Source organism: Halyomorpha halys, unplaced genomic scaffold (assembly GCF_000696795.3).
Source record: "Halyomorpha halys isolate HHAL.00 unplaced genomic scaffold, Hhal_1.1 Scaffold476.1, whole genome shotgun sequence".
Classification (NCBI taxonomy): Eukaryota; Metazoa; Arthropoda; class Insecta; order Hemiptera; family Pentatomidae; genus Halyomorpha; species Halyomorpha halys.
This window is the reverse complement of record NW_027115949.1, coordinates 66,079-77,193: the sequence shown is the minus strand read 5'-3', so window position 1 is coordinate 77,193 and position 11,115 is coordinate 66,079. Positions and strand designations below refer to the sequence as shown.

Below are 11,115 nucleotides of genomic sequence, written 5' to 3'. Positions count from 1 at the left end.
ACATTATTTAGTTTAGAGACGGTTATTGATTGATATAATAATATTGATGATATATATACATTATTTAGTTTAGAGACGGTTATTGATTGATGAAAAAGTAGAAAAAAAAATTGTTATTTCATGTATAATATATGCAGTGTATATACGTCTGATCATGGATTGATTGGTATGCTGTGTATTGTAGCTACCCATATATGGTTTTTTTTTATTTATTATTATTTTTTTTTTTTAATGTTCTTGTTTGAATTAAGTATTTGCAAGAGCAAAAAACAATATTGGTTGTACCCATGGTCTATTTCAATAAAAACCAATGAGAAATTATTTAAGGTAAACAAATAGTGAAATATCAGAAAAAATCAAAACTATATAAAAAAAAAAAAGACTAATATTATTGTAACTTACGATTCAGGTACAGTTCAGATCTGGACACTGAGCTCGCAGAAGAAGCAGCATTTTGATCTGTTTAATAATAATTATTATTATAAACAAAAATAAAAGGTAATAAAGTGAATCTAACAAAATATAAATAACAGCAGTTGATTATATTTTAATTAAGTTTCAGTGGTTTAACTACTTAGCATAACACAAAGCATCCCCTTACCTTCGGTAGAAAATATTTAAAATAAAAAAATATTTAAGTGTAAGTATGATTTTATTTCTCATACCATTACAAAAAGAAATGACTAAAATATGTTTTTGTGGCCACCATATAAAAGGAAAAATATTTCTTTTTATAAACATTCGTAAATATATATGAACAATTAATATGCAAACACAATATAGATATTATTTATTTGTGGTATTTGATGAATTTTTGTATTGGAAGAAATTAAGCCCATATACATTGTGAGGTTACTTAGTGCTTGAAACTTGGACTAAGTCCAACCAGTCAGTCCTAGTGAGTCGGCCGGCATCAATTAAAAATCATATTAGTACAGATCTGGAACATGAGATCACTTGGAGACCTGGGCCCTTTCGACAAAGAGATCCTGAGTTCGAGTTTCAGTACTACAAACTATTTCTATTTGGTTAAAGTGTTACTAAATAAAATAAACGTCAGAGATACTTTTTTAAAAATATTAATAATTAATTTGAATTCTTAAAATTCACCTTGTATATATTATTTAATAATTTTTTAGTAATATTTAATTTTATTTTTTGTTTTGTAAGTATTAGATTTTAAGATTTTTAAAAAATTGTTTGTTACCTTTTAATCGAGAAGTGATTTTATATTATTTTTGTTTTTTTGTGTATGACGAAATGTATCCGTTTTATTTGATATTATGCCGTTAATTGGAGTTTTCTTTGTTCAAACATTATAAATAATAATATTTATTGGTAAATTTTTATTTAATACTAGCTGGCAGTTTTGAAAAGTTCATTTTGAACTCCCGCTGCTGCCACTAACGTAAAGGTTGAATTAAGTTTACATACGTCTTATTTCTTTCCCAATGTCCATTTTCATTAATTCTTTGGTCACATCCATTTGTGACTTTCCTTTTGCATCAATTGGAACTGAAATGTAAAGTATTAATTATTATATGAGATTCAAGACTTTCCTTCTTCTAAAAGGTATATATATATACATATTAAATCTTTTATGACTCACATCCAACCTTTGCAGTATGTGCCTCATGTATACCCTTCTCATTAATGTCAACTCCAACCCTCATATTAAAATGGCCATAAAATGGCATTTCAGTAAAATTCTCTGTACAAAAAATAATGATATTAGTAAATAGTAAGTTTTATATATTGATATGTAGCATAATCGTTTGAGAGTGTAATAGTGAGTAAAAATGTTTAATAATTAGATAAATTATTTAATAATTACATCTTCCAGAAAAATATACCATTTGACAATTGACTTTAAATAAAACTATAAAAGATATTTTATTCATTAGAAGAAAAAAATGAGCATACTGGGACAGAAATCATGTTCAATATTTTCAATGAACCCAATCCCTCTCATTATATCTGAAACAATAATATATTATTATAATAGCCTTATTAAGAAAATGTAGAATAGATATTTTATCAATTACAACCTAAACTCAAAGAATAAATAAATATATCACAGTTATCTAGATAATCATCAGTTTATAATTTTCACTTACTTATACGAGGGTGGTCTGAAAAGTTTCCGACCTAACAAAAAAATAAGACATTTTTTCTGAATTTTTTTTTTTCAACAGTCTCCTTGTAACTCTACAAACTTCTCCCAGAGATTCTCACATCTGTGTAACAAGTCCAAAAAGTACTTGGAACTTTTCCACACAAAATATTTTATCAAAGGGCAAGGGAGTTTAAGATCAACACTTACCACTTATTCATAATATTCAAATGTTTTAATAGAGAAACACTACGATGAAATGTCAGAGTTAGGGATCCCACTAAACTTGTACACATGACAATTAAGAAGGTGAAGTGTTGTATGCTAACTCAAAAAAATACATTTGAGAGATTTGATTATTTTGAACACACAAGGGTTACAAACAGAAGGACTGCCATCTTTCCTAGCATGCCTTCTTTTTAACTTCAGCCTAGAGTCCAGGTGGGTGGGACAGTATTTGACAGGTAGATATGATCCTGCCCTTTGGTCACGACATCGATGTGATTAGGAGGAATTTTGGAGTTATAAATGATGCCGTGCAAGAATCTTTTTTTTCCAATTTGTGTTGTGGTCTTTCTTGAATATATGTAATTTCAAAAGAAGAAATCATATATTTGGTAGAAATTTGTTTGTTGAGGTTAGTGTGATCTACTTGATCGTTGTGTTCGAATTGAGACAGTGTTGGGGTATTGTAGTTGAAAATTAGGTTGATAATTGTTATCTTTATGTTGTGGATTGAAGTATGGTCTCTGTTGATAATTATTAAAATTAGGTTTTTGTTGAAAGAAAGGCTGAATTAGTTTTTGTACATTATGTGGGAATTGTTTATGGTGAGATGTATTATTCAGTTGATGGTTATGTGTTTGAAAATGTTTATTTTGTTGTGGTTTTTGATTGAAATTCGGAATTTCAAAGAGATTTATATTATTTTTTCTGAAATAAATTTTGATTAATTTATCTAATGAGGTGTTATATTTTAGTTGGTTTAATATTATGCTACAATAATTAATTAGTTTATTTCTGGCATTGCCTAAATGTTGTATTTAGAATAACTGTAAATGGGAACCTAATGAGGGATGTTCTAACGAATGTTAAATGTTCTAACAAGTTGCATTTAATTGGTGTCTCATCTTTCAAAGTAATTCTCCTACTATGCTGTATATTTTACATCTAGTTAAGATAGTTGTTCTTTTTTCATCAAGTCTATTTAAAAATTCAATGGGGTGTTCTCTAGGATAGGATCTCATTAAGGCTAATTATGCAATTAAATTGGGGATGGTTCTATTGTCTGCAAAATTTCTTTTTAAAGCATTTAATAAATCTATTATATTTATGCCATTATTATTTAAAGCTACTGCATCTGGAGGGGGGGAGGGAGAGCGGTGCAAGTGGCACATAGCAGCATTAAATAAAAGTCAGTGATTTGATTCTCTTTCTCTAATATTTTCAGCACAATACAAATCTTCTCATACTGTAATAAAATGTGTTAATTTAAATGAAAATCCTATCTTGGCCTACAAAGGAAAACAGCAAGAATAGGACTAGTAAACAAAACAAAGATTTATAATACATCCATGCCAACCTCATTGGTGCAGTCAATGTTAGACAGGTTCATATAGATCAGCAAACTTTTGAGAAAATAGAATAATATATCTGGGAACTCAGGTAAACTACAGAAATGACATTAACCATGAAATTTATCATCGAATAATGGCAGCAAATAGGGGCTGGAATGGACAGAGGCACCTTAGAAACATAGAGGTATCTAGAGCTAGCAAGGAACGCTGATATAAAAATCTTATTAAACCTGTGCTGACTTACAGATCAGATTGCTGGACACTCCCAAAAAGTCAGGAACTAACTCTTGCTAGGTTTGAATGCTGAATCCTTTGTAGAATCTACAGTGGTGTGTAATGATGGAGTTTGGAGACCCCACACTTATACTAAACTAATGACCTTTTAAAATGATCCCAATATTGCCACTGTACTTAAGATAAGTCAAATACAGCAGGACTACAGGCGAAAATGATCGAGGAAGATACTAAATGATCGAGGAAAGATTACAGAGACGTAGATTAAGTTGGAGACGTAGACTGTGATGGAGCAAATGTCCATCTAGAGCATTCAAAACTGGAGAGCAGTAGCACCTCAGAGAGACAACTGGTGCTGGAAGTTGCAAGCGGCCAAGCTACCTCACGGAATGTGGTGCCAGTTAAAAAATAGAAGTCTCACAAAATGGCCTTAGTATGATTGTATAAGGTCTTAGGTCAGCATAGTTCAAAAACAAAATTACATATTTAAGGAAGGCATATTCCTGGGATGTTATAGCAAATTTTTCACTTAATAGACTGTACATACCACTTTACATCATCAATTTCCTGATTTAATGATTATGATTCAATTCATTATATCAATGCACAATTAAATGTTATTTAATATCAATTTGGTCTTATTCTCATTGAAATAGTCTGATAGAGCTTAAATGATGAATTTTTAAAAAATCTTCCTCTAAACCCGGACCTTGCTCTATTTTTTTTCAAATAATTAAACAATGACAGAATTTGATGATTAACTACAGTAGAAAAAAGAGAAATATATTTCCCCAACATGAAAACAAACTTTTGGAAATGACAGTACTAACATATTGGAAGAAGATAGTTTTTAGTTGACTTTATGAAGTAGATTGGAGGAAGATAGTACGGGTGCTGGATAAGAAAATAATGTTCTTTTACTATTTTGATACCTTTATTGACCGCCACCCGGACTATCTTCCTCCAAAATAATATAATAACCCTATATTAGGTTATAAATATATAGCCTAGTCTCGTAAAATGGTTTGTGTTTGTGTGGTCAACCTAACTCCAAAACAAAAAGTCATACAAACCTGAAATCATATTTAAGGTAGGCATATGCCTAGGGTGTAACATCTTTTTCAATAAAATCAATCGACGAGAAGTGCCACTTTATAGCATCGATTTTTCACATTTTTTATTTATTTTTTTATTTTCTCAAAAACGGCTATAATGATTTTGATTGAATTCAACATGTCAATATACAATAAAGTTGTCATTAATATAAACTAGGTCTAAACCTTATTGAAATATTCTTACAGAGCTTAAATGATGAACTTATAAAAATAGAAAAAAAAAATAGTTTTCATTGTTACCAATAATAGACAGTAAATAAATACAAAATATTACAGAATTTTATGAATAACTAAAGGAGACAAATGGATAAATAAAGATACCAAATTCAATCTTTTTCGGAAAAGAAATTGATTTGCTGTATCTTTTGTTAAATTGTTTTATTCTTGGCAGAAATAAAATTTTTATTCCAGAAACCCTGTAACACAAATTTTTGCCTTCCTTGGTGTTAAATTTTTTTTTTTTTTCAAAAATCACAAAAACATGAAAACACTAAACTACACAAAACTTTGGGAGGTATCTAGGGTGGTGAGTGAAAGTTGTGTGCTGTGTACCAGAGGGGCAAAAATTAGCTATAGCTAAAATTGCCATGGATACGATCCTTATTCATGAATGAACCATTGATAAATAAATATCGTTTCCATGACAATCTTAGCTATTAGTTTCATAGTTACCCAACTCGACTGTGCACACAGCACATGATTATCTTATTTTCCATTTATTAAGAAAATGATTAGTAATGAAAACTAAGAGAACATCAAATAATATTAATCTAAACAGGAATGCATATTTAAATATTTTACACCCATGATCTTCAGATTTTTGCTGTGAATGTTCCTCCTCCAACATTTCGTCTGACATTTCTTCTGAGATTTCCTCTTTTGCGATTTCTTCTGGTGTTTCTTTGTCTTCCTCAGATTTTGAACAAAACGGATTATCTGGCTTTTCATCCTCCACTAGAATTTGAAAATATACAAATAAGGAAATATATAGGAAGTTTTGAATTTTATTATTTTAGATTAAAATATCTTCATTGATAGATAATCTTTTCAGCCATTATTTTGACAGGTAAAGATAGTAAAAAAACAAAAAAATATTGGACAAGGAACTGTTTGGAGATGGAATAATGACATTCAAAATATTTATGAGTGTGATAGCTCAGTGAGATAGATGCTGTGCTACCAACTATCAGCACCTGTAGTTATGAGTCACCATGGCTATGGTAGTTATGGTCAGATGGCTATCTGTGTGGGTTCAGGAGTTCTCGTGGGACCCACCCAACCTCTATAAGGTGGATGCCCTTAATTGGGGAAAAATCTGGCAGTAGAGCATAATCTTGAACAAATCTCCATGCACACCACTGTTCAAAAAAATAGTACCTGAACCTTCATGGACTGAGCAGTATAGATTTTAATTATTAATGTTTTTAAAAAATTTAAGATTTGTAAAGCATCATTACCAATTTTTTTTCTTATGACAACTGAAACATACTGTGTGCATCACTTTCATAAGGTTATAATGAACTTATATAAAGAGAGGGGAAGGAGAGAGGTAGGGGGAGAGAGAGATAGAGAGATATTTTAACATATTAAATAACTAATATGATTTTAAAATACTTTTTTATTTATTAAATGTTTTCAGTAATTATTACCTTAAATGAAACTAACCAATTATATAATTTAAAAAGCAATTATAAATTTATTTTTTTTTTAAGGAGAGTTCATATAATGAAATAAATTAATAAAATTATACTTAATTTGTTTTTTATTACAAAAAGTAAAGTATGAAAAAATGAACTTACATGATTCAAATTTTTCATAATTATCTTCATTTGATTCCACTTCGTCATCTACATGTATATATATTTCAGGGATATCTAAATTATAAAAACCTATCGTTTGCAGGTAACATTTCCATAATGATTTCGTACGTTTTGGATGCTTCACTTCACTTTCCCGATTTTTTTCTTTTTCAGGATCTCTTTTTTTTTCAAAGATAGCAAGAAACTGCTCTTCAGTTAAATTAGGCCCATATGCTCTCAAAAAATTCAAAGGATCATCCTCGTCATATTCTTCTTTGAACTCCTCAAAATCATTTTTTATTAAATACTCGTCGCCTTCATACTCTCCTTCTAAATTAAATTCGAATTCCTCAGTGCCCAGTTTATTAAGTTCTTCTGTTAACTCTTCTGATCGAGAATCTTGTTTGACTTCTTCAATTATTTCTGGTTTAGCTTCTTTCAAAGGTTCATTCTCTTCTTGAAAAAATTCTTCCAGTCCCAGCTCATCGGCATCGATTTCTTCTTCAAACTCTTCTCCTCCCTCAAAATCAAATTGATCTTCAAAAGGGGCTTCAAATTTGGATTCTTCTTCCTCTTCTTCTTCACCTTCTTCTTCCTCATCAACAACAAAGTCTTCTACTGAAGACTCAACTTCTTGTCCTAATCGCCCTGGAATGAGAAAACAACTTTTTTTTCCATCTGGATTTTGAGTAAAACAAAACAAAGAATTTTTTTGTGAGATTATACTTAAATAAAAGCCATCTTGTCAGGAATGAGAAGTATTATTGAATGAAGATATTCTCCTTCCTAGTTATCTGTCATATTTTAGGTAATCATTAATTTTTTTTTTAATTTTTTCTTTTGAGGTTAAATGACTTCCAATTTAATGAAATTTCTTTATTAAAATTATCACTACATGGTACAACGTTTCGGGACCACTGTCCCATATTCATTCATACACCTTAAACCTCATAATTTCTTCTAAGAAATCATGTTACAATTTGTGCATCTTCACCACTCCTTAGCACAGCCATTCTCAAAAGAAAATTTTTTTAAGAATTGACTCACCAAACTTCCTACAGAGATAATCCTGATTAATTTTTATTTTTTCACCAAATGAGTTAACCAGTTAATTTTTATAGCAAATAACGGTTGATTTATACAATTTTTAAGGAAAATTCGGATTTTGTAAATCCAGCAGAATTATTACTTGTTAGTTTTTTTCTTGCTTAGTAGTGTATTCTCACACTAAGCAGAAGAAAATGTTATTTGAAGTTTTAGGAGAATTATAAATGGACTTTTGCTAGAACAAAGGTGATCCCTCAGAAAATGTATTAGTTTGTTTAAAAAAAAACAAAAACATATGAATATAGAATAATATCGATTGTTGTATTGCCCTCAACAACTGCTTGCTGTATTGCCCTCTAGTTGGGACAAAACAACAGGAACTAAGCACAATAAACAAAAAAATTAACTCTTGATCTAGTAACTATCCCTTAAAGACAAAACAAATAAATAAATAAGTAATATTAATTAAAAATTGAATTGTTATAATAGACTTAAATCGAAAGTATTTTAACTATAAATAACATGTGGCATAAATTAGCCACAAATAAAACAATGACTAAATGGTTATGGATAAAATTTAAATTTATTAATGGTCCATTAATTTTTTACTTTTTAATAATAATTTTGTCTTACTTATAAATAATTTCTGCTTAGCTCTAATTTTAACCATGTTACTATTCAATTTTACGATTTAATGAATGGGAATAATAATAATTTACTTACTAAACAGATCCTTCAACTGGCTTTTGTCTGTCTCTCTCGTAGTGAACACAAGATCAAAAAATTCTTTTTGGTCAGCGTAATCCAGCACCTTTCTTTGAGCTGCAAAACAAAATGTATTATAAAACACCACTATTATATTTTCAAGTTTCAATAAGAAAATTAGACTAAATAAGAACCTGAAAGGCTGCAAACACCACGAACCGCTATAAATCATGAAGGATCAGGAGTGCAGTACTTTCCAAGGAAGTACTATTACTAGACCAATAGTTGTGCAAGAAGGTGATTGGTCACAATCATGTTCGACAGCCAGAATTTCACCAAATTAAGGGTACTCAATTATGATAATTGATTAAATTAATCACTTTTATTGCATTTAATGCATTTTAGGAGACTGAGGAAAGGAAACAGGACGAATATAGATGGGAAAAACAGTCTTATGTCTGTGGTGCGATGACAGGGCCCACTCGTCTTGTCAACAGTAAGTTAGTAATCTTTAGTGAATTCTGAGACTGTTTATGTGTGTTTGCTCCGCCTCCGAGAGATGAATTCTGTTTCTGTAGGTATCCTTAGTATTGTACGAGTCAGTTTTCACATCCTAACACGTTCCTGGCAACATTTGGTGATGATACAGCCATTCTATCCACCCATCCGGATCCTGTAAGAGCCTCACCTAATCTCCAAACACACCTCATGCAGATCAATAGGAGATAAAAAGTTAATGAATCAAAATGCACCCATATAACTATTACCCTGCACTGCAGCTTCTATCCACCTGTTCTTTATAATAATATTCCTTCACCCAAATCCGACACAGTCCAATATCTTGGATTCATCTTAGACAAAGACTCACCTAGAACCAACATACTAGACTTAAAAGACAAGAACTCAACAGACGTTTCAGCCAACTATACCGACTGCTCAGCAGGACCTCTCATCTCTCAATAGAAAACAAACTTTTAATTTATAAGACCATACTCAGACCTATCTGAGTATAAGTACTTGCAGCTGAATCATCAAACATCAAACATCAAACATATCTAATCCTTTCCCATGAGAGGGATCCTCAGGTCGATAGTGTAAATATTGTATATAACAATGTAAATGTGATTAGTGATATACTGGAAGATTATTGATTGACCGTGTGTAAAGATGAAAGGAATATGGTCCGGGTGCGGTCAAAAAAACTCAAATAGTAGAATTATACTATTTTATTATAATATCAATCAATAAAATAATATAATATCAATCAATAAAATAGTATAATTCTATTATTTGAGTTTTTTTGACCGCACCCGGACCATATTCCTTTCATCGTGATTAGTGATTATTTTTTTTCTTCTTTTTGTGTTTATTTTATTTATCCTTCTGTTTACATATATTTAGAGAGAGATTTTATTTATTTTTATGTAAATTTTTTCATTTATTTAATTTTATTGTTTTTGTTTTTTTTAAGTTTAGTATGGATATGATCAGTTATCACTATTAATTATTGCCCAACAACATTGTGGGAGATTGTAATATTTATCAATAAATAAATTCTTTAGTCAATTAATCCCTTAACTTTAACAAGTTAATTCGAGAGCGCTAAACAGGCCAAAGGGTGCACACTCGAGATAATTCAAGCAACGCTGTATTTTATGCTGCTATAATTTTTCACACTTGAATAAAATCGAGAATTGAAAATAACAATGATTTATTCTCTGTAATAATCCTCTATATATAGCTTTAGCCTATGTTTACATAAGTATTATGACCAATATCCAAAATCCAAAATATAAATAAAATTATGATTATTTGTGTATTTTTTTGCTAAGACAATGTTCTAAATTATATTTTTTTATATTAAATGAAAAAATAATTTTTTTGGACGATTTTTAAAAAAAAAACTGCGTGTTAGTGAATTCAAAGATTATTTGAGAATAATGATTTGTGTAAAATATTTGGTCTTAAAAGGAAGAATTTACCAGAGAACTTAGAAGGCTATACAAACCTAAACATTGAATTACACCAGGTAAATATAATTGAGATAACAGCATCAAGGTAAGTCGATTGGAAGCTTAAAGTTAATAAATGAATCCCTAAGAAGTTAATAAAAGCTGAGTTGACTGGTAAACATCCAAGAAATAAATTTAGGTGGAAGGATCTAGTTAAGGAAATTGTGGATTTAGATTTGGATGGAAGGCATGAAACAGATGCGTGTAGACAGCAATCGGTGATGTCGGCATTTAACCTATGAGTACACTAAGTCTTTTGTTTATTTACCATTTATTAACATAGTAAGGAGAAGTATTGCGATTTAAAAAAAATTCTAATATGAGTTTTTAACTGGAATTTACACTTAATTTTTTATATGCTGTAATTATTAACTAATAAAATTTCCATGTAAGGCTTCTGAATAAACTATTTATATAATTGTGCAAGAAGGTGATTGGTCACAATCATGTTCGACAGCCAGAATTTCACCAAATTAAGGGTACTCAATTATGATAATTGATTAAATTAATCAC

The 11,115-nt window shown here is 29.9% G+C and overlaps 1 protein-coding gene across 2 annotated transcripts in view; it reads right to left on the bottom strand.

Moving 5' to 3' along the window:
* LOC106683297 (myosin-2 heavy chain) overlaps positions 1–11,115 on the bottom strand; it is an 82,691-nt gene that overhangs the window by 44,329 nt on the left and 27,247 nt on the right. For both annotated transcript variants that reach the window (XM_067052911.1, XM_067052912.1), the window contains exons 10-16: positions 8,609–8,707; positions 6,839–7,486; positions 5,841–5,993; positions 1,924–1,977; positions 1,610–1,711; positions 1,435–1,515; positions 403–459 (exon numbers count right to left, since the gene is read on the bottom strand). In XM_067052911.1, the coding sequence (XP_066909012.1) occupies positions 403–459; positions 1,435–1,515; positions 1,610–1,711; positions 1,924–1,977; positions 5,841–5,993; positions 6,839–7,486; positions 8,609–8,707 (1,194 nt within the window). The remainder of the gene's footprint in view (positions 1–402; positions 460–1,434; positions 1,516–1,609; positions 1,712–1,923; positions 1,978–5,840; positions 5,994–6,838; positions 7,487–8,608; positions 8,708–11,115) is intronic.